This window comes from Hemiscyllium ocellatum, chromosome 3 (assembly GCF_020745735.1).
Source record: "Hemiscyllium ocellatum isolate sHemOce1 chromosome 3, sHemOce1.pat.X.cur, whole genome shotgun sequence".
Taxonomy (NCBI): domain Eukaryota; kingdom Metazoa; phylum Chordata; class Chondrichthyes; order Orectolobiformes; family Hemiscylliidae; genus Hemiscyllium; species Hemiscyllium ocellatum.
The window spans coordinates 143,167,039-143,191,736 of NC_083403.1; the positions used below are offsets into that span (position 1 = coordinate 143,167,039).

Consider the following 24,698-nt stretch of genomic DNA (forward strand, 5'->3'; position numbering starts at 1 on the left):
GGTGACTAGAAGCTCAGGATGATGTGGACTGACTGGAGGTGCTGCACTCAGTCTGTATTTGGTTTGCCAAGTGAACAGGAGGCTGCACTGTGAGCAGCAAATCCAGCAGCCTGGCTAGAAAGGTGGAGAAGCAAGTTGTTGCTTCACCTGGAGCGAGTGTTTAAGGCCATGGACAGTGAGTCGAGAGTGTGGTGCTGGAAAAGCACAGCGGGTCAGGCAGCATCTGAGGGACAGGAGAATCGACGTTTCAGGCATAAGCCCTTCAGCCACGGTCGGTGAGCAGGAAACACTGCGAATGAAAGGGCAATGGAAGCAGGGGCTGTTAGGAGTGATAGAGATGGGGATAATGTGTCATGAAGGGAACCAGCCTTTCAGAATACTGACAAGGGAAAGGAGGAGAGTATCTGTTCAGTAGTGGCATCATGCTGGAGTTGGTAGAAATGAAGGAATGGTGAAGAATCACCCTTTGAATACAGAGGCTGGCAACCTGGAAATTGAGGACAAAAAGAACTTGGTCATGGTTTAGGGATGGAGAGGAAAGGATGTGGGACATGGGTTGGATACGGTAATGGCTCTGTCAATAGAGTGTAGTGGAGGGGAGGGGAAATCGACTTTGAGGTAAAAAAGAGGATATGCCAAATGAACAATTGTGGTCCGCAGCATATACAGAGGTGACAGAGATGGAAAATCTGGGGGAATGGAATGGATTCCTCACAGAAAGCAGAGGCAGAGGACGTGTAGCTGCAGTAACTGTAGTGGACGGTTGGTTTGTGATGAATTTTAGTTGACAGTCTATTTCTGGAAATTGAGAGAAAACTCCAGAAAGGGAAGGGAAGAGTCAGAGCTGGACCAGGTAATGGTGAAAGAAGAGGAAGCTGAAAGCAAGAGTGTTTTCTATTTTAAAATATTGTTATTCATAATTCTGGGAGAGAGAATGCATAACATGGTGGCAGCAGTGACAAAGACTCAACCACCTTGAATGGATTTAGTGATCGATTAAATTGAGGAAAATCAACCTGAATTAATGGCAGAGAGAGAAAGCTGGAGTGAAATGTGCAAAAGGAAACAGCTATCACTGTGCACACAGCTGCTGCCTATGGGGACGAGGAAGGTGATTATTTCACAGAAGTATTTGTTAAGTTTAAACAAAAAGTGCAAACTGACTTTAAGTAACTTTCTAATTGAAAAAGAAATCCTATTTTGGGATGAAGTGACAGGGATGTGTTAAGATGACAGTCAGAACATTTCTTTTGGTAGACTCTGCATATGACTCCAGCCAAAATCAAATACATCAGATCCCTGATAATGAGCAGCAAGGCCTGAGACAGGATTGAGGTGAGCTTATTGACACTTTCCCAACAGAGTTGAAATATACAGCCAGAAAATGTAAATTCAAGGAAACAGATGAAAGGCTGACAGATCAGTTCAGTTCAGTTGTTCTGCACGGCTTGAAATAATAAAAGACTTGATTGGAACTCACAACATTATAGAGTATAAACATTTCTGAAGTACACAATGCTCTAACCAGATGAAGAGACTGATTAGTGCTCAAAGAGCTAGCCTTCAGTAAAGTAAAGGAAAAGGCAATAGGCTTGATGCAGTAAGATAGCAGCAAACAAATACACTCCTGACAGAGTGAAAGACGTGCAAAATCTGGGAATGACCATAAGAAGGACAGGGTGGCATTTGGATCAAATTATGGAAAGTCACTTATGAAAAGGTGTTCAACATTGGAACTGACAATGAGAAATGAGTTTTCAGAAACATACCAACAGGATGGATGAAAAGGAAATAAACCATAGCATCCACTGTTCAGAAGTGATGATGAGTCTGATGATGTAATTGACACAAGAACCATACATCTGCAAGAAATGTCAGGGTGAGGCAGTTTCCAGAAAGAAAAAATATTCACACAACTATTCATTCTAAAGGAAGAATGAGAAATAAGCACCCAACCTCAATGACTTTGTCAGGGCAAGATTTAAAAGGGACCTGAGGGGCAACTTTTTCACACAGAAGGTGTGTGTATGGAACAAACGGCCAGAAGAAGTGGTTCAGGCAAGTACAATTACAACATTTAAAAAAACATTTGGATAGATACATGGATAAGAAAGGTTTACAGGGATATGGGTCAAACACAAGTAAATGACACTAGTACAATTTAGGAAATTAGGTAGACAATAGACAATAGGTGCAGGAGTAGGCCATTCTGCCCTTTGAGCCTGCACAACCATTCAATATGATCATGGCTGATCATTCTTAATCAGTATCCTGTTTCTGCCTTATCTCCATAACTCTTGATTCCACTATCCTTGAGAGCTCTATCCAACTCTTTCTTAAATGAATCCAGAGACTGGGCCTCCACTGCTCTCTGGGGCAGAGCATTCCACACAGCCACCACTCTCTGGGTGAAGAAGTTTCTCCTCATCTCTGTCCTAAATGGTCTACCCCGTATTTTTAAGCTGTGTTCTCTGGTTCGGCGCTCACCCATCAGTGGAAACATGTTTCTTGCCTCCAGAGTGTCCAATCCTTTAATAATCTTATATGTCTCAATCAGATTCTCTCTCAGTCTTTTAAACTCAAGGGTATACAAGCCCAGTCGCTCCAGTCTTTCAGCGTAAAAGAATGAGTTGGGCTGAAGGGTCTGTTTCTGTGCTGTACGACTCTATCTATGAGTCTAACCATAAATCTAAAGGTGAAGATTATGTCCAGGTCACTAGCATCATCATCTGACTCAGACTAAACCAGAAAGTCTTTCCTGAAAATTTGTAACAAAATGGCTACCAAGGTAAGATGTTGGAAACCAAGCAATGTCATGCTAAAGATATTTAGGGGAATGGAGATCCGACAGCTCGGAACAACCCATATCAGACGGACACCAAAAGGACAGATGTTAACTATGTGTTTTACATCAGGAAAACAAAGGGTTCTCACACTCTGGGGCTGAGAGTTGCAAAGAGCCGCAGCCAATCTCAGAAAACTGAGATAAAGGAGGCCTCACTGCAGGTCAAAAGTAGAACATCCAATGAAAAGCACCCCCTGATCAAAATATGATGAGGTACATTCCATTGCCCCAATAGATAACATGCAAAGCCAAATGAACAGGGTACAGTTAGATACTGAAATCTCAGGGTCACTGTTGAAGGACGTGAAGGGTCTTGACAGAAAAGGAAATAAAAATGATTTGATAAATTATGGCAGCTATGGAGAATATTTCAAAAATCCCACGACACTCCAGGATGAAATGTTAGAACGATAGAACAAAGACAATGATGTGAAGAAAGTGAAGACTGAGAGGGGTATAAATGACAAATGGAAAGGAGCCTATAGAGGAGACACTGAAGATGAGGCACTCAAAAGTAGAAATCCTTAACTCTGGTCAAAACGTCAGCAGTACATGCTGTGAGTAAAAGGTGTGGAAAAAGAAAAGAATGATAATGCTGAACTCAGACAGTAAATTAGTAACTTCCACTTGCAGCTTAATACTATATTACAACTACGGAATGGTTTACTGGAGACTTAATAACAAACTGGGAGCAAGTCTAAAGCATTTAAATGAGGAAATATTAAATACAAGAATCCAAGCAGAGCAGTGTAACAGGAAGCTGGAAAACTTATGGGAGATGGTGGCTGGAAGTGAAATCTACGTCACAGAATTGGAATAGAGATCTTGAAGTGAAGTGATGGGAAGTGATCACTGGCCATGCTACTTAAATTAAGAAGAAGAGGCACGACACTGAACAAGTGAAATGGTATCGTGAATATTGGTTTTTTTTAGAAAAGCAAATAAGCCATGAAGATTCTTAAGGTCTTCGGTTTACTCTTAAATATTTACTTTTAATCTTATTTAAAACATAATGTTAAAAATTTAATAATACGAACAGTCTGAATAGATTCAGAGGGTTTTCTTTGAAAAAAAAGAGGCAAGTTGTATTATTTGTAAAGAGTTAGGACCTAATTGTTATTAAAATGTATATGGGGTGGGGGAGGTGGGGGAGGTGGGGGGGTATATTTACTGCTGCACTGAAATCAGGTGCCAAGCTGCAATGCTGGAGTTGAACAGTCACATGAGGCTGTAAGAAATAATACACCTTCAGGAATTTGCAGTCTAACAGCGTTCAAGTTCGAGAAACACAAAGATAAAACATTGAGCATGGGACCGATGTTAAGTCAGCCTGCCCAGTGTAAACATTGCAATACTGTCCCTAAAATGACTTTATTTGCTCTCCCTGACACTCTGCCATTGACATCTTGGAAAGATTTTACAAACAGGCACACAAAGAGCATCTGTTAGTTCTTTTAACACCCAAATGATGCTACTATGATGTCAGGATGATCTTGGATGGGACCCTATGTTTCACAATAACCAACTAGCCAATTGCAAACAGATGTGGGATATCCATTCCTGATGTGTAACACACTGGGGAAGTGGACGTAGGTTTGCTCGCTGAACTGCAAGGTTTGTGTTTCAGACATTTCGCCACCACATACTGGGTAACATCATCAGTGAGCCTCTGGATGAAGCACTGGTGGTATGGCCCGCTTTATATTTATGTGTTTAGGTTTACTTGGGTTGGTGATATCATTTTCTGTAGCAATGTTCATATACTCTGGTGGCTAGTTTTCTGCCTGTTTGTCCCATGTGGTATTTGTTACAGTTCTTGCAAGGTACTTTGTAAATGACATTAGTTTTGCTTGTTGTTTGTACAGGGACCTTCAAGTTCAGTAGCTGCTGTTTTAGTGTGTTGGTGGGTTTGTGGGCTACCATGATGCCAAGAAATCTGGTATAAAATTCACTAAAGAAGAGGAAAACAACAACAAACTGCCATTCCTAGATGTCGCAGTAGAGCAAACAGCCAATGGGGAACTTCAAACCAGTGTTTACAGGAAAACAGCACATACTGACCATAAACTGAACTACAGAAGCAATCATCCCAACATCCACAAACGAAGCTGCATTAGAACATTGTTTCAACGAGCCACCACACACCGCAGCACAGAGGAACTACAAAGAGCAGAGGAAATCACCTATACTGTGTATTCAAAAAGAACGTGTACCCAATAAACACAGCCTGCCAATTTCTCAACAACAAGCAGTGCTTCATCCGGCGGCTCACTAAAGATGTTACCTAGTATGGTGGCGAAACATCTGAAACTGAACCTTTCAGTTCAGCGAACAAACTTACATCTAGAACCTCAACCTGAGCTACTACTCGCTAACTCTGGGAAAATGCTCCAATATGAGCCAATGTCTCACATTGGCAACACTTTCCTCCAACAAAGGTTCAAAGTTATCTGTGAATCAGTCAACTGCTTGTAGATTTCCTTTAACTCAATCTTTAAAACTTTACCTCCCTCATCAAATCTGACTGCATCTACTCAGTTATTATCATCATCTTGCATTCAGCTAATTTCCTGGCCTTTCTGTTCTGAGTTCCCATTGGCTTGAGTTTACATGTCTTAAGTAACTTGTCGAAGCTCCTTCAACAGTATTTCCAAACCCATAAGCTCCTCTATCTAGAAGGAGAAGGAACAGCTGACACAAGGAACCACATCCACCAGCAAGCTCCCCTCTAATACAATCACCATGGTGACCTGGAACTAGATCACCATTTCTTCAGCATCACTGGGTTAAAATCCTGGAGTTACCTCCCTCAAAGAATTGGCTTTGTTCCTACACATCAAGCTCTGCAGCAGTTCATGAAGCCAGCTCACCCCACATTCACAATGGCAAAGAGGGATTGGCAATAGAAGCTGCACCAGCTGATGATGCCTACATGTCATGAAAGAATACTTCTCAAAATTGATGTGAAGGATTTTCTGGGAGCTTGGCGCACTATGTCACTTAGGGCATCATTTCTCTCAAAAACGTCAACATAGTCATTTCGGACGGATACTCTCTTTCTTACAATGCATTGTTTGTTCATTAGTAGTTACTGTTATTGACTGAATGTTATGTTTCAATTTGTGCAAAGGAAATCTCAAAAAAATAAGGAAGTGCTGCTCCTCCAAAGTCCTTCTGCAAAGTTGCCAGCACGCGAGTACGTTTTTAGTGAAAAAGTAAAGGCAATGAGTTAAATGACAATGCACAAGATTTCACTGTTCATAAAAGATGTGCTCTTCAGGTCTGTAATATACTCCAATTCCAGAAAATGTTTCTTCAGGTAACAGATACACTTCAGCGCAGTTTTGTTTTCATCTAAGACAGGAATATATTTTGCATTATGCATGATTGACTGGTATTTATGTCAGTGACTCCTAATGACACTGTACTACAAAAACAAACTACTGTGGTCCATCCCACGAATTAGCTGTGCTGGTTTAACCAGAGATTGGGCCTGATTATTGTTAGTTCTGGGGTGAACAAAAACGATGAACACAAAAACTAATCCCATTTATTCATCACTAATTCCAGTAGCAACACCACAAATGTCCGAGAGTTAGGTTCTCAAAAGAATTACTTAACTCTATAAACATTATTTTCCCAAAGCCTAATGCAATCACATCAGTCCTTCATGTCAGTATATTCAGGCCCAGATTTTTGAACCTACCACAATTTTGCTGTAGGAAGTTTAATTCTTGCATGATACGCTGTTACAGTAATACTGAGGCAATGAGATCCGAATATTCAATTTGAAATCCTTCAGTAAAATCAATTTAAAGAAATTCAAATTTTGGGCTGTTTGTTACTTTTCTAGATATGCCTCAGCCAGCGCTAATTGTAAGGCTACAAGATATAAACAAACAGATTTATTAAAGTTTTCAAACCTTTTTCAGCAGCTTCTATTTGTCGCTTTTTGTATTTCTTTCTGTGATTGGATGGTACCTTCTCATTTTCTCCCTTTTCAGAATCCTGTCCATCTTTCAGGGTATAACATCCATTCTCCATCTCTAAATCTATTTCAACTTCTCCATCGAGACTTGTGCTTTCTTCATTGGACTCTTGATCTTTCAAGTTCTGAGCCTGAGGGACAGATTTTCCACGGTCACCATTCTCAGGAACACTCCTTTCTCCAAACTGCTGGGAGTTGCCGATGGCTTGCTGGTTACTTTCCACCTCTCCATTGTGTACCTGTGATGATGACTCCTGGGAAGATTGGCACTTTGGGGCTGTCACCATTTCACTGGAAGCTTCATTGATGTCCACCTACATTGAAGGAACAGAATGGATTAGTAATCATCTAAAGTTCATCAAAGGAAAAGTTTGGACTATATTCCTCCTGTGACATTTTGTCCATAAATTATAAATTATAAGTCCATTTACATTGTGTTATTATGTGAATGCAGCTCAAATATTGACACATTTCCAGGTCATCAACATAAGGCCCGAATACAGAATGGATATCCAGATAACAATGCAGTGGGTTTGCTTGTTCTAAAATTCCAAAATGTTCCATCAAACATTTTCACAGAATTCTTTTTCATAGAGTATTGCCTTTTTTTGCAAATGCAAATGCATTAATGGACTTTCTCTCCAACCATAACCCTCTTGCCTCATGCCTAACGCATTGTAAAGTCTGGGGGAAGGCAGGGGGGTTGCATTCTTGTTGCATATGTCTTTGGAGTTTTACCAGGTAAAAACATGGTAATATTCATAAGCGAACAACTAAAACATCTATTTTAAGAAATACCAAAGTAGAAAGGTATTGATTTAGGCTCAATTAAAGAACTGGTTGAAATCAACACATGGTTAAAAAAAAAATCAGAAAATAAAATGACGAACTGCAAGTTCCTTTCCCCTCCTGAATGAAGCTGCAGTGGAAGAAAATCCAATATTGTCAGCAGCAATCCCACCACCAACCAGCGTTTGTAGAAATTCAAGTCTTAAAGACAGTATTCTGTGATTTCAGTCTACCAGCTAAACATTAAGGTACAGTAATTTCATTGGATCAATGTCAATGCAGCAGTCACTCAAAACCATCCCATACGTGATGTAACTCAACAGTGCAGAGTTTAATTTGCAAACAACAAAATAATTTTATTGCAAGGAGGTGGGAGAAATGGCCATCACCAGTGATTGGTTTTGTTGAAACTCCGTCAGGAGTAAAGCTGGTGCTTGTCAGCACAGGAGGCTGTGAATTAATGGGGGAGTGGGAAGGTTATAAGGCTGATCCGTCACTTTGACCATTGCAATTGGTAATATCCCCCTCAAATCATAAGTCCCCAGTAGTTCTGCAGAGTAAGAGTCAAAAGACACAGACACTCTGGATAATCCTCATTTCAGTTACATCACACTGTAAACTTTTGCTATAAATTCTGTGTCATACCATCTTATATTCCACAACCACCTGATGGAGCAGCGCTCCAAAAGCTAGTGCTTCTAAATAAACCTGTTGGACTATCACCTAGTGTTGTGTGATTTTTAACTTTGTCCACCCCAGTCCAACACTGGCATCTTCAAATCATAAGTTTCATGCAGTTTTGTGACAGCTGTAGAATTATCATGTGTGTGGCAGAAAGTACACCCCCTCTGCCCCCCCCCCCCCCACCAACACTCCTCCTCCCTCACCCTCCTCATCCTCTCCACTCCACCCTCCTGTCCCCCACCCCCTTCCCCACTCCCACCTTTTCCGTGGAGACTCTCTTCCTCCTGGTTGTCACCCCACACAAATGAACCAACTGTGTTGATAAAGAGCCGGCAGCGAGAGTCTCACAGCAGGTACACATGGCTGTGCAACTGAAGCTCCACTATCAGCCTTAGTGGAATTGGACATTTGTAGAGAGCAATACATTTTCATCCCTCCTAAACCAAACAGTTACATCACTGCACCACCACACACACACAATACCTGCAGATATCACTGAAGGCTCTTGTGATATCAAGATTAACTTCCAAAAAGTTAAAGATTACCAAGTTATTTGTGCATTTTTGAGATGTACAAGGTCATTTATTGATTTATCCATGCTATACAAAGTTAGTAATCACACAAGACTTCTTCTGTGTTGGATAGTGACTGCAAGAGGAAATTAAACATTTCAGGGTAGATTGTGCTAATGTTTTCTGCTGACTTGCAGTTGAGTGCATAATGAGAATTCAGACAATTATGTAAATGGGCAGCACAGGATATTCTGTATGTTTTGATTATAATAAAATCCTGTTGTGCTTGTTCATCTTTATATCCAAATCCCACACTGAGTTCTTCAGATCTGCTACTCTTTTAATTAAATACTTCAGTTTTACAAAGCCTGGTCCAATTTTAACCTAGTATGGGGTATAACTAGCCATAATACCAATAATTTACTTTTCAGATGAGAATGACCAGATATGCGTTAAGATTACAATCCACATGCACTGTTTAGTTTTTTAATAAGATAATCATCATCTGAGCCAGCTGACTTATTAAGCAGATTTATTCAGTTCATCTCCAATGTTACTTAAGTCATGATCAAAATGGTCTTTTCCTTTACTGTTGAAGCTTTTTCCTACTCAATTCATCACAATATTCCACATGAAGACCAAGATTATCAACTTATTGCAGCCATGAGACAAACCTCTGTGAGGGAATCTGGCTTGTTTCCCATTGGATATCTGGGAATATTCAGTAAAATCACTGGAAATGGCCCAGCAACAAGGCTCTGGGTTGAGATGGCCATTTCTGGTTTGACTGGGATTATGGCAAATGGTGAAGGGCCCAACGAGAGGGAGAAGCCTCGCCATGTTCTCACCAATCTCTCTGTTGTAGATCCAGCTGCTCATACAGTATTGGTATGAGGGACCATGGCACAGTTCTTATGAGACAGCATCTTCTCCATCATGTTGTGGGGCATCACCACTACATTAAATGGGACAAACTTCTGACAGATCTAGCACCTCAAGACAGATCATCTATGAGGTGCTGTGGGCCATCAACAACAGTTGAACTGTACTCATCCCTAATCTCACAGCTCAGGACATGACCATGAAACTGCAACATCATCCCTGCTTCACTGAAGAGAGCAGGAGGGCGTACTAAATGGCAGAAGCAGCATGTCATAGACAGAGCTGTGACCCTATAAACAGTGGATCAGATCTTAGGTCTTCAGCCCTGCAATGGTCAAATCACTAGATTATCAATACAGAGACCCAAGGAATGTTCTCAGATTCAAATCCTGCCATGGCACATTGTGTAATTTAAATTTAAAACAGAAATCTGCAATTAAGAGTTAGTGCCATAAATCTTTAGTTGGTTGTTGGAAAGACTCAGTAATGTCCCTTCTGGAAGGAATCTGCCATCCTTACCTGGTCTGTCCTACATGTGACTCCAGACCCATCAGTTGACCCTTACCTGATCAAATGGGATGAAGTATAAATACTGGTTTACTCAGTTACGCCCTTATCCCACGAATGAATAAAGAGAGCATCCTGTTGTGAGTGATGTGAAGAGCTAACAGAGGGGGGAGGAAGCTCTACAAAGTGGGAGTTGTCAGCATGGAAGAGGAACCTGAAGCATTCGCAAACATATTCAGCTAGAAGTCTCCAAGCAAATGCTCCGTCATGATCTCCTCTTGAAGATCACAACATCACAGATACCAGCCAATTATATTCACTCTATTTGAAAGCAAGAAAAGGCTGAAGACTCTAGTACTGCAAAGAATATAAGCTCCAACAACATTCAGGCAATAATACTAAAGATAGGCTCAAGCACTATCCAAATACCAATATCCAAGCTGTTCCCATACAATTACAATGCTGGCCTGTACCCAACAATGTAGAAAATTGTCCAGGTATGCCCAATCCAATTCCTCCTGCTCCCATCGCAGGCCAGTTAATTACTGTCCCATCAGTCCTTTCTTGCTCATCAGCAAACTGATGAGTGTTCAGTAATACGTTGCTCATGAATGCTCAGTCTAGATTCCAGCAAGGCCACTTAGCTCCTGATCTCATTACAGCCTTAGTTCAAATGTGAAAGAAAGGGTTCAACTGCCTTTGACATTCACTGAGCCTAGCATCAATCCGAAATCCGGTGAAACTAGTGATCCAGATAAGTGCTTTTCCCCGAACAATCAACAATGAATTCATAGTCATCATTAGACTCTCAATGCCAAATTTTGTGTTTTTTAAAAATTATTTAATTCAAACTTCATCACCTGCTTTGGCAAGATTCAAACCCAGGTCCCCAGAATATTCCTGGGTTTCTGGATGAGCAGACCAGCGATAATCCCACAAGGCCATTGCCTCGTCCAGTTGCTCAGTCTGACTGAAGGTCAGTCACTCCACTGCAGGGTTCCTCAGGGTAGTGTCCTCGGCCCAACCATCTTCAGCTGCTTCATTAATGACCTTCTCTCCATCAGAGGGTCTGAAGTGAGGATGTTCACCGATGATTGCACAGTGTCCAGCATTATTCAGGACTCCTCAGATACTGAAGCAATCCATGTCCATAAAACATCTAGGTTGGAGGTGGGGGGCAGTAGTGGCAAGTAACACTTGCACCTCCAAAATGTCAGGTAATGACCATCACTAGCAAGTGAGAACTTAACCAGGTCCTCCTGACATTTAATTATTATTCTGTTGCTAAATCCACCACTCAATTACATCCCTGAAATGAATTAAATCAGCCTGTAAAATACTGCGGCTTCAGGTACAAGTTAGAGGCTGGAACTTTTGAGAATTGTCACTGTCCTCCTGATTTCCAAAGCCACTCAATAGTTACAGTATAGAAAGAGGCACTCAGTACCTCACCTCTGCACCAGCTCTCAATAACAGCTACACGGCTGGTTCCATGCCCCTGTCTTTTACCTACTACCTCTCACATTTTGTTTCTCTTCACATTAAGGCGGACATGATTCAATAGTTAGCACTGCTGCCACACTGCGCCAGGGACCCAGGTTCAAATCCAGCCTCAGGCGGCTGTTTGTGTGGAGCTTGCATGTTCCCCCTGTGTCTGTGTGGCTTTCCTCTGGGTGCTCTGGTCCCCTCCCACAATCCAAAATGTGGCAGGTTAGGTGGAATGGCCATGCTACATTTCCCATAGTGTTGAAGGATGTGCAGGTTAGGTGCATTAGTCAGGGGTAAATATACGATAATAGGGTAGGGGAATGGGTGTGTTATTCTTTGGAGGGTCGGTGTGGACTTATTGGGCTGAAGGGCCTGTTTCCACACTGTAGGGATTCTATGATTCTAAGAGATTCACCACATGTTGCCAAGTGTGGCAGGTTTGAGTTATAAGGAAAGGTTGGATAGGCTGGGACTTTTTTCACTGGAGTATAGGAGGTTGAGGACCTTACAGAGGTTTATAAAATCATGAAAAGTATAGACAGAGTTATTGGTAGTTAGCTTCTCCTTTGGTTGGGGACTTCAAGACTGGGAGACACATTTTTAAAGTGAGAGGAGAGAGATTTAAAAAAGACATGCGAGGCAAATTATTTTTCCATAGAGGATGGTTCATGGATGGAATGGACCCCTTGAGGAAGTGATCAATGTGGGCACAATTATCACGTGCACGTGGATAAGTGCACGGAGAGGAAAGGTATTGAAGGATAAGATCCTGGAGTATGCAGATGAGACTATTTAGTTTGGGATCCTGGTTATCACGGATTGGTTGGACAAAAGGGTCTGTTTCCGTGCTGTATGACCATATGTCTCTATGATCAGTTGGAGCCTGTGAAAGGGCAAGCTCCCTCTTCCTGTAGCTTAACGTATACCTGCACAGTTTTCCAACAGCCCATTTACTTGGCAGTACAAATCAGTCACTGTTTCTGGCAGGCAACTCTCCAAACAGAACTGAAAATAGTGCTTATTTACCCAGCTCCTTTTATCATAAGCTCCAACTATTCCCTTTTTTATTTTGTTTTGATATCTGATCCACTTCTGGTTAGCAAACCAGTCAACTTGGCAGCCAATGGCATCTCCCAGGCACAAGTCAGGAGTGTAATGGGATACTCCCCACTTGCCTGGATGGGGCGGCTCCAACAAAAATCACAAACTTCGACACCATCCAGGACAAAGTAGCCCTCTTGATTAGCATACCCTCCACTAACATAAACATTCACTTCCCCAAACTATGAAGCACAATGGCAGCACTGTGGACCACTGGCTTCCAAATACCGAAGCTCTACTGTCTAGAAGGACAAGGGCAGCAGATACATGGAAAGGCCATCACTGGCAATGTCCCTCCAAGACACTCATTATCCTGATTTGGAACAATACCACCAATTCCTCAGTGTCACTCGGTCAAAATCCAGGAAGGCCCTCCTTAACAGCACCTTGGATATATCTGCACCACATGAATGCAATAATTTAAGAAGGTGGCTCAAGCCTGAACAGAGATGTCTGCATCCAATGCTATCATTGAATAAAACAAACCTTGCCATGAGCATGTCATTATTTTTGGTCTTGGTGTACAGTGGGTGCAGTGGGGTGAAGGTCTGATTCATATTCTGCTTCTTCTTATGTTCCTAGTGCAGTTGGAGCAGGTCAGTTTCATGGCATTTGTCTGGTTCCTTTTGAAGTCTGCACTCGAGAAATTAAATGCAATTTCTAATTTTAATTATGACTGTTACGAGTCAATTTACTTTGTGGCTTGGGACTACGTTAATAGAGTATATCACAGATTTATAGGTTTTCCCATCTATGCTGTGAACTGTAACTTGTGAAGTAGATCATTATGAATTATTCACACTAAACAAATTAAATATCATGTCTAAAATAAACCTGGTGTTGGAATTTCTCCAGTTTCAATGATCACTGGCACAGTCAATGAACTCTTCTCTAAAATGTTCATGACTTTGCTAAAATTGTGCGTGTACACATGTATGTATGTGTAAGTGTATATCAGTGTGAGTAGGCCTGTGTGCATGTGTGTGAGCATGTGTGCATACATCCATATGAATCTATGTGTGTATGTATGTGCATGTGAGAGTGTATGTATGTGGAATATGATTATGCGAATTTGAGTGTAGGAGTGTAGGAGTGTGTGTGTGTGTGTGTGTGTGTGTGTGTGAGTGTGTGTGTGTAGGGGTGTGATGTGTTGTGTGTGTGTGTGTAGGGGTGTGATGTGTGCTAGCACGTGTGCCATTTACATATTCCATTTTTCATCAAACAAGTTGCAACAGAAGTGGTAAAATTAGGCATTTGGATCAAACCCAAAAAAGCTAATTCAATAAATTAATACAAAATGGAAAACATACCCAACAATACGGCATGGTGGCACAGTGGTTAACACTGCTGCCTCACAGTACCAGAGACCCAGGTTCAATTCCTGCCTCAGGCGAATGACTGCGTGGAGTTTGCACGTTCTCACTGTGTCTGTGGGTGCTCCGGTTTCCTCCCACAGTCCAAAGATGTGCGGGTCAGGAGAATTGGCCATGTTAAATTGCCCACAGTGTTAGATAAGGGGTAAATGTAGGGGTATGGGTGGGTTGTGCTTTGGCGGGTCGGTGTGGACTTGTTGGGCCAAAGGGCCTGTTTCCACACTGTAAGTAATCTAAAAAAAATCTAATGCCTTGCAGACAGGAAGTAGACTAATTTGATATTACGTTAATTGCTTTCATCTTCAATGCTTTCCTAATGATAGTCAGAGTGAGAAACTAATATTTGAAGAATTACAATAATTAACCCACACTTTCTTTGTCATATGTTTTGAGAATCCGATCAGCTTTGATCAGAGTCACCATTTATGATCACAGTAACTAGACTGTGGCCAGCAGCTGCAGATTCTCTGTGGTAAATTCATGATGCAAAAACAATATTTTCATTTACGTAAATAACGCAACAAGTTGTTTCCTAAAGTAGCGAAGGGACTATCTGCTCAAGTGACAGTTCTTTTAAAGGAGAGCAATGGTGAATATTATTGATAAGCAGCAGCACTAATGCCCACAAACGGTGGGTTTTCAATCTCAGGCTGACCCTCTGCAATGGAAACCCACTGCAGCCCTAATGACATTATCAGAACAGTGAACCCAAACAAAGGCTCTCGCAAAAAGGTCCTGAAGCCGTGGTGCTGACATTGTCCTGGGATCAGATAGTTATCCCGTTGTTTCAGTTGGAGAATGACATGTCTGAGGCAGGCTGGCAGAAATATTTTAAAACTTGAATGATTTTTAATGAAGATATTTTTCCTTTCAATGGCAAGAAGTTTGAATAAAGCATAAGCATACACAAATTTACAGTAACAACTCAGCTTCACTGTTGGCAAACTTTATCCCTCAATTTTTTTTCTCTTCATTCCCTTCAAAATCTACATGTGCAGCCCTCCCTTCCTGCTTCGGAGGTCCTCTGTTTAGCAGTTCATTCCATTATGTACATTCATAAATTTTGCCAGAGTGCGATTTCGTAGTGAACCCGGTGGATAATTTTGAACAAGAATGAGTTTGTCCTTGATATCTGGCCACTTTCATTGCCCTGAGAAGGTGGAGGAACACTGCAGTCTTTCAGACATGGCACCCCCACCACAGTCAACAACAAAAACAGCAATTGCTGGAGAAACTCAGCAGGCCAGGCAGTGGAGAGAAAGCACAGCTGATGTTTTGAGTCGAGTGACTCTTCCTCTGAACTCCCACCATTGTGTCAGGTCAGGAATTCCAGGATATTGCAGGTGGATCTGGCAGCAGAGTGCTTGCTTGTGGCAGAATGAGAATTTGATTTTATTGTCATGTGTACTCAAGTATACGAGTACAGCAGCACCATTCTCCAGTACCATCTTGGTTACAAAACCAGAATATATATTAAAAAAAGCAGAAATAAAAGGAAACCAAAAGGTATGAAAAATACCTAGATATTAAAATTGAAGTCTTATCTCTATAAAGGTATTTATAATCACCGATGCAAACACACAGATCTAGCCATGGAAAAAGGGCGCGTTTTCTGATTCAGTAAAAAGCTTTCCTCAAAGACAGAAATTAAGGGAAAAGTGATGAGCAAAGCTCACAATAATACAAAAGCAGACTGGTCCAAATTGCAGAAAGCTCTATTCTCAAAATAACCACCACCTGACTAGCAGGCAGTATATTTGCTGGCTCAGGCTTATGGAAAAATATAATGGCCTGTACACAGCTAAAGTGAGGCTGGATTGAACAAGCCAGACAGGAAATCAGGGACAGGCCAGCATGACCATTTCTGGAATCCCCTGTGCAATGGTATGACCATTTCTGAATCCTCCAGCTGTTTACTTCAGGGCTTTCAGGCCTTTACTGGGTGGAGGGAGCGATGAAATGTTAAGGGAGTTGGAGAATTCTGTAAGGCACAGGGAGGGCACTAAGCCCAGATCAAGTCCAAAAGGGGACTAGCAAATTTTACAGCACCCAACCTCCCTCTGTCCCAGAGTTTGAGTTACACACTTTCCTGCTCACTGCAGCTTGTAAAACCTTTGCAGTTTAATTTGTTGTAAGTGCAAGGGGCCCCTGAATCGTGAATATTGGGACAAACAGTGTAGCACCCACAGGATTACAGGCCTGAGAAAGAAACAATAGAGAAAAAGGATGAATCAGAAGCAAACCAAGATTGATTTAAGAAAGATTGATTTAAGAGAGAGTGATAAAGGAGACAGGAGGTAACACATGATTTTTAATTTGAAGTTTCTAAGCAGAATTGACATCAGACACAAAGGCATGGTGACTCATTGGTTAGCACCACTATCACAGTGCCAGAGTCCTGGGTTTGACTCCACCCTTGGGCGACTGTCAGTTTGCACATGTTGCACATTCTCACTGTGCCTGCGTGGGTTTCTTCCCACTGTCCAAAGATGTGCAGGTTAGGGTGGATTGGCCATGCTAAATTGCCAGTGTCCAAGGATGTGCAGACTGGGTGGGTGAGTCATGCGAAATGCAGGGTTACAGGGATGAGGTGGGTCTGAGTGGGATGCTGTAGGAGGATCAGTGTAGACTTTATGGGCTGAATGGCCTTTTTCCACACTGTAGAGATTCTGTGAAACATACAGGTTACACTGTTCCCTGTTTATGCCAGAGAGATTGATTGGCTGTACATTAACAATTATCACTTCATGACAAAGGCTCCACGCAATGTGAAATACTAGCTGTAACACTTCTGCAGTGAGCTTCTTTTGAGTTTAATGTGCATGCATTCAGTAAATGCTTAAAAATAACAGAGAGGTTGAGGGCAAGTTGCTGTCTGTGCAAAGCTAATGATGAGAGGTGTAAATTGGCAGACAAACTATGGACATTGTCAGGTGAGTTATCCATGCTCAATTGTCCATAGTGTTCAGGTTAGATGCAGTAGTCAGAGGTAAACGTAAAGAAATGGGTTATTCTTCGGAGGTTTGGTGTGGACGTTTTGGGCCAGCTGGCCTGTTTCCATACTGTAAGGATTCTCTTCTATTTGCAACTCAATACATATGTTTTCTTTACCTGAACTTGATGACCCACTTTCATATTCTTGAGAGTACAATATGAACTCACCATTTTGTTCCACTACAATTTGTTCATGTTTCAAAAAAGCTTAAATTCCAATAAGTTCTTTTTTCCATGATGTTATTTTCCCCACTTGATTTTACAAGTATTTCACACAAGTAGTATAGCAACACTAAATATAAATATTGCAATGTATTCGTTGATGAAATGCTAATCAGGATCCTTCATTCTCCTTTGTAATAAATAGCCCCACTAGACTGCTCAGAAAATAAATTATTTACCAGCATTGTAACCTGGGCATTTAAAGGTTAACTGGTGGCGCTATAAAGCAAGGCTATAAAAATGTCTGGCTCCACTGAGAGAAATGTCATATTGCAATAAATTCTCTGAAAGGAATGATTATCGTGATTGGGCCCAAACTAAATTCACTTGTCCAGTTTAACTGCTTCCCTCAGGGAATGGAATGACATATTGTGTCATGATTAACTACCTCTGATCCTGTACATATTCTGTACTTAAATCAGAAGGAATGAAATTTCAATTTTTTATGTAATGCTTTGTTTCACCAATGTGTGATGTAATTTATGTCTTCTTTTCCCAGTTGCTGAAAGGATTGCTGTTTATATTGCAAGCACATCAAATGCAGCTTAGCAGTATAGTCCTGACAATATGCTGTGATCCGAAGAGTTAATCCACCTTTCCCATGAACATATAGCTGATATCAGTTTCTCTGGCCATGTTTTAAAGGGCAGGGCAGGGGAACAGAATGATATCAGTGTAAAATCATCTAGAAAAGTATGGCAATATTTGTTGTTGAGTTTCTGTGACAGAAGTTCAAAACACATTGGGGCTAACTCTCAAGAATCCTCACCACGCTGTTAAGGGGACTTGAGCTCAAATATACAATTAAACTTTCTTGTCTCGGCTACAACATACTGGGAGATCAGATGGAAAGGACCACCATGCAGAAACTGATTAATGACATCGCTATCCTGAGCTCTCAAGCAAATCACTGGATACAATGAGGCAATGTTCTGAAACAGAGGTGTGATTACGGATGCACAGACAACATTGTCATATAGAAGCAAGTTGTCTTTCAGGCCAATTACTGAACTAACTCATCAAGCTATGACCTCTTCAAATGACAAATGTGGTACACTATTTCAACAACTCACAACCCAACATGAGATAGTACAGGACTATCTCAATTCTAAGCAGCTCCCAAAGAAACCACCATACATCCTCTATCCACAGGGAAGCGCTCACACAGAGAAATACCAGATTTTAGAGCACATGGTATGGTTAAAAACGTAGTACTGGCATGTTAACAAATCATTAAAATTAATTTCAATTTTGCCTACAGAATTTACTGTCAAAGGTGAAAATTACTGGAGTAGCATATCAAAGAATTGGCATTCTCTGTATCCGTTTTAGTTTTCAACATTTGCAGGATTTAATGTTTATTAAATGTTCATCAGTGTGTCATTTCCCATCCCTGACAAACCCATCATCTCGGTGAGAACAGTCCTCTTAGTAAGAGATTCCAACATACTCTTTAGAAATGACTTCCACATTCCACCACAATCTGCCTTTCTTTTTGGTCGTGATTTGGAGATGCCGGTGTTGGACTGGGGTGTACAAAGTTTAAAATCACACAACACCAGGTTATAGTCCAACAGGTTTAATTGGAAGCACACTAGCTTTCAAGCGTTGCTCCGAAAGCTAGTGTGCTTCCAATTAAACCTGTTGGACTATAACCTGGTGTTGTGTGATTTTTAACTTTTTCTTTTTGGTGAATGTCTGAGTTGAAAAGCAGTAGGGTTGTGTGTTGTCTCAGTTCAGTGCCCAGTCAACTAGGTTCTGAAACTGTCACATAAGATTACACTAAAATCTATACCACTTCAGTAACATACCATAAAATGAAGTTGAAATGATTCATCAATACCCAAATGTAATGTAATTTGGCCTTGAGTGAACCTGTCCTTTAATAGAAATGACTGTGGATGCAAACACAGAGAAAATTTCTACCTACACATGATACACCTCACAGGGGACAAAGCTAGCTTTACTCTACTGATTGCTGTCACAACCCACATAAAACTCCATAAAACTCCATTTTAAATCTAGTGGCAGCTTGGAGCTGGTAGTCACGTTGGACACGGTGTTTAACTGGTAGGAAAAACAAGAAAAGATGGTATAACAGAACCAGTTAGAGTGCCAGAATTGACAAGGCAGTCAATAGATTTGGGAGTTACAGAGGAAAATGTGTGTGTGTGTGTGTGTGTGTGTGTGTGTGTGTGTGTATGTGGGTTGGTGCCTGCGCTGTAAGCCTTGGGCTGCAGTGAGGTCGATTCTGGTGTCAGCAGAGGAGCATTTACAACAAATAGCAGTGGATTGCCAGGGTAAAGGGCTTTATTACCACGGGAAATATGATTGATCACATGATTGAATGTTGTCAAATAAACAAAACACAATTAGGGAAGTATAAACTTCATCAAGTTGCATACATAAAGTTTGTATCCCACGACAGTGTCAGTTATAATCCTTGTTGTGTCAGATATCAGGTATAGGTGTAGCAGAACAGCCGAGGTAGAGAACTTCAAGAAAGCAGGTTTCTGCTGGTAATTTGATTCATTTATTGGCACGTGCATCATATAACAAAACACAGTGAAAAATGTTGAATAATGTTGCCACTCTCGATGGCAGCTTAAATCATAGAATAATAAACCAAGACATAGAATATAAAGGCAGAAAAATGACGAAATAAAGGAAGTGTCCAATGTTACAGTCCTTCCTGTTAAGTACTCCGCCTGGACCATGTGCCTGGGAGTCAGACACAAGTCCCCTTTGGCCACACTGCCATTGGAATGCAAGGCGCCCACACTTCAGCGCCATCTCCCCCACTGATGCCCTCATCACTGCGAGGCCACATTGAACCTTGCCATTGGTTGTCGGGTACTGGACTGACCCAAACTGGACTCCACCGGCATTGCCATGAGTCTGTTCAGGCCCACCTCGCCAATGCAGCTGCTGTTAATGCTGCAGGGTCTGGTACAGGGCCCAAACTGGCCTCTGACATTGCTCCCCTGAATCCACCCTGCTGGGCCCAATCGCTGCAACTGAGCTCTTCATCAAGAGGTGAGTAAACTAAACTAGAGGAGAATAAAAAACACAAGAGAGAAAAAAAGAAAACAAACAAAAAGCAAAATGGAAGAGCCCTGTGCTCAGAGCCCTGCTCCACTACCATCTTACATTTAATGGTAATTAGTGACATCTCCTGAGAAAGTGAGCTGCGAAAGGAATAGAAAGAATCGCAAATTACTCACAGTCTATTGACAAGTATCTGATCTCCTATGTTGGAGTCAGGCAATAAATTAAGTTTCCGTTACAAGATAACATCGTCAAGTTTCCCAAGGTCTAGTAGTGATCAGGAGCTGAATGGTGCCATGCTGAATTGTATAATTCTCTGTAAAGTCTATAAGCTCCAGCTTCAGTCATTGCCTTTTAATTCAATTAAAACATTTATTTCCTGATCTGAATACTTCAACAGAATTTGATGAAAGATTGTTTTCTCTTTTTATAACATGGGATGAAGCCATCATTTGCAAAGTCAGAATTTCTTGCCTTAGCTTTCGCTCTAGGAGGTGATGGTGTGCTGACCCTAACTCCCTGTGGTCAGTGACCTGCAGGGTAGGCTTACAGTGCTCTTCAGCAGGTAGTTTCAGAATTTTGAACCAGTGATAGTAAAATTATAGCCACATGGTTCCATGGATGCTGTGTGACTTGAGCATGTAGTGTTTTCAAGCATCTACTGCCATTGTCCTTCCAGGTGACAGAGCTTTCAGGTTTGGAAAGTGACTGAATCTCATAGTTGGTACACACTGCTGTCATTGTGCATCACTGGTGGAGGAAGTGAATATTTAAGTTTATGGATGCAGTGCCAAACAAGTTGGCTGTTTTATCCTGAATGGAATGGAGCTTGTTATGCATTGTTCGAGCTGTAGTATTCAGCCAGATTCCTGACTTACACCTTGTTAATGCTGGCTAGGGGCTGGGGAGTCAGGAGGTGAGTTACTCACTGCAAGTCCCTTGAGACCTTACTGTCCTGGTGTATAATGGCCTGGTACGGCAACTGCTGTGCCCTGGACTGCAAGAAACTACAGAGGGTTGTGTGCTCAGCCCAGACCATCACAGAAGCCAACCTCCCATCCAGGGACTCCATTTACACAGCTCACTGCCACAGAAAGGCTGCCAACATCATCAAAGACCCCTCCCATCCCAGCAAGGATCTCCTACAATCTCTTCCGTCAGGCAGAAGATGCAGAAACCTGAACCCATGCATCATCAGGTCCTGAAACAGCTTCTTCCTGGGCATTATTACCCTGACGAATGGACTCTCTCATTTCAAATAATGCTGAACCTGTTAATGTTGATCTCGCCCAGCGCACAGTGTAACCTGTATGCCTCTAAATTTATTTTTCACCCTATAATCTGTATGTTCTTGTTTATTATGACTTGCCTGTACTGCTCTTAAATAAAGTTTTTCACTTATGTACATGTGTCAATAAATCAATCAAACCAAATCTAAAGGTCAAAATTCCATTTACCTTTCCTATTACCTGCACAATTTGCTTGCTAACATTTTCAAGATTTATGCAGAGAACTCCCAAATCCTTCCGTGCCGTATCTTTCTGTAATCTTTCTCCACTTAAATAAAATTCATTTCCTCTATTCTTCTCAGCCAGTGTGCATAACCTCACCTGTTCACACATTACACTCCATCGGTTCAGTTTTTGCCCATTCACTTAACATGTCTATATTCCTCCGTAGCTGTATGTCATAATCCCCACTTGCCTTCCTGCCTTATTGTGCACCATCTGCAAACTTGGTTATAATACATTTACTTTCTCTATCCAAATCGTAAATTATATTATATTATAATATATGATAAATACTTGTGACCCCAGCACTGATACCTGAGGCATACCATCAGATACAGGCTGCCATCCTGAAAATATCCCAACTTTCTGTCTTCTGTTAGTCAACCAATCCTCTATTCATAGTATCTTACCGCCAACACCACAGGCTGTTATAAGTAACCTTATATGTGGTATCTTATCAAATACTTTCGGAAATCCAAATCCAACCAATCTATTGGTTTCCTTTATCTATGCTATTTGTTACTTTCTCAAAGTATTTGAAGACATTTTTCAGGCATAATTTTCCCTTTCTGAAGTCATGTTAACTCCGTGTGATTTTATTGCATCCTTTAGAACAGACATTAACCTTTTTCAAATAACAGACATTAAGCCAACTGGCCTGTTATCCCTCTCCTTCCTTTTATGAATAAAGGTAGTAACTGGTAGTTTTCCCAATCCTCTGGGACTTTTCCAGAATCTAAGGATTCCTGGAAGATTACTAATAGTGCTTTCACTATCTTGGTAGCTACTTATTTTAATAATCTATGCCATCAGGTCAAAGGATAGATAATAAATTCCAGCTCGCCAACAAAGGCCACATCCCCTCAATGAGAAAAAGGTTGTAGATATTGACCCTTTGAGGTTGAACATCTCACTAACTACCCTCACAACCAGTGAATGTGCCATGTACACTGGCAGATGAGTTGGCTACCCGATGTTTTCACTGGTACGAGTAAAATACTCACATGTACTGGGCAGGGTGCTGCTGCCAGGGAACCCACTCTTACATCCTTCCCAGCTTGCTCTGCACTCCCCTGGCAGGGGAGATGTGTGAGGCAGTGGGTGGGTTGGAGAATGAGCTCTTCTGCTGTGTTTACTTGGAGAGGTTGGATTCTTTTCACACAATTCAATGCTGCCTAGTTGTGCTGAATATAGATACAGTAAAGGCAACAAATCAAACATTCTTATTCACAGCTAAATTAATCTCAATGATGACATTCACTGCAAGGCGTCCAGAACTAAAGCAGATGACTGAAATAAAACACAATATTGTTTTTTGTTTGTGGGAGGAGGACGTACTCCATGTGTAAAAATGATTAAACAGCACAGGGAGAGTGGAAAATAATTCAATGCACAGTTTAATTATTTTTAGTAGACTATGGGCAGAAAAAGGCTGCGAAGAGAAATTGTGAACTTAGAATGAAATAAAACTAGGTTGTGATTGCAGTTTAAAAATTAAACTAAAGGAAAACGTGCCCAGATCAACTGACCCAGCTAAGTATTTCATTCATTTTTGGCAGCAGTTTTTGTTCTTCAAGAAATTCAAACTGGCCTGACCAAAATCTGAGCGTTGAGCCAAGATTCCATCTGCACCATTGACTATGACTGTGGTTACAGTCAGTAATGTAGGCTTGGTGTAGTAATTCCACACACTGGAAGGGAATAAAGTTGGCTCGTTAACAATGCATACTTTTGTTTTCTTTCTAGCACGTGTAGATCCACTGCCAACACATCCTCAAGAAATTAAACCAATACCACGGTAACTGCTATGTGCGTGATACACAAAGGTCATGGGTGCAATGGACAGAACATTTTAAAATGCTGTACAGGTTCTCCACATATGAAAGAACCCATCTGTATAAAGATTATGCAATTATTTCATAATAAAATTATTATTGGCCATATTAAGTTGAAATATCAAACAGTGTATAATTGAGATGTAAGATTCTGACACAGTCCTGGTTTTTAGTTTAATCGACTGGGGCCATTTCAGCTGAGGCCAGTCTACCCACTACACAAATAAATATTTGTCAATTATTATATAGGTTAGCATCCTCATTAAAATCACAAGTGAGATTTAACGAAGATGTCACATTGTAATCTCAACCCAGTTGTGTACAAGCCAAAACTCTCTGAAGCCCATTGCTGCAATATTACCAGACATCTGTTAAATATTAATAATATTGAACAATGCCTCTACCTCTGCAGCAGCTATATGCTTAGCAGCCAATCGTAATGTTCTTGCATAAATGCTCATAACCCACAATTTTAAGAAATGAGATTTTGACTCTTCTTACTCAGCGTAAATGAATGCAGAGATCCACATATAGCAAACCTTCCCTTCAGTCCAGAAACTCAACGTCAATGCCATTTGATTTTGTTTTCTCTGTTCCTATGCCCATGAGTATTAATCAAACTAACTGTGGGCTAGCCTTGCCAGTCTGGCTGTGTGCCCTGACAGCACATTGCTGGACTGAGCAATGCTGTACAGAAATTTGTGAAACCACATGTTTATTCAAGATGAAACAAGAATCCAAATCTCCACATTAACACTGCAGAAATGTCTTTATAGCCCCTCTCAGGGTATTTAACTCTGCTGACTTCGGATTTTGGACTGGTGGCAATAAAATAGCTGTCACCTGTCACTCCATGCTAATATGTTTGCATAAAGACTCGGGCTGATGATTTTAGCGTCAAGTATAAAACCAAATTGAA

General features: G+C 41.2%; 1 protein-coding gene across 10 annotated transcripts in view; it reads right to left on the bottom strand.

Moving 5' to 3' along the window:
* Positions 1 to 24,698, bottom strand: part of dnmt3ab (DNA (cytosine-5-)-methyltransferase 3 alpha b) — a 608,585-nt gene that overhangs the window by 386,193 nt on the left and 197,694 nt on the right. For all 10 annotated transcript variants that reach the window (XM_060854172.1, XM_060854193.1, XM_060854182.1 and 7 more), the window contains one exon: positions 6,769 to 7,147. In XM_060854172.1, coding sequence (XP_060710155.1) covers positions 6,769 to 7,147 — 379 coding nt within the window. The remainder of the gene's footprint in view (positions 1 to 6,768; positions 7,148 to 24,698) is intronic.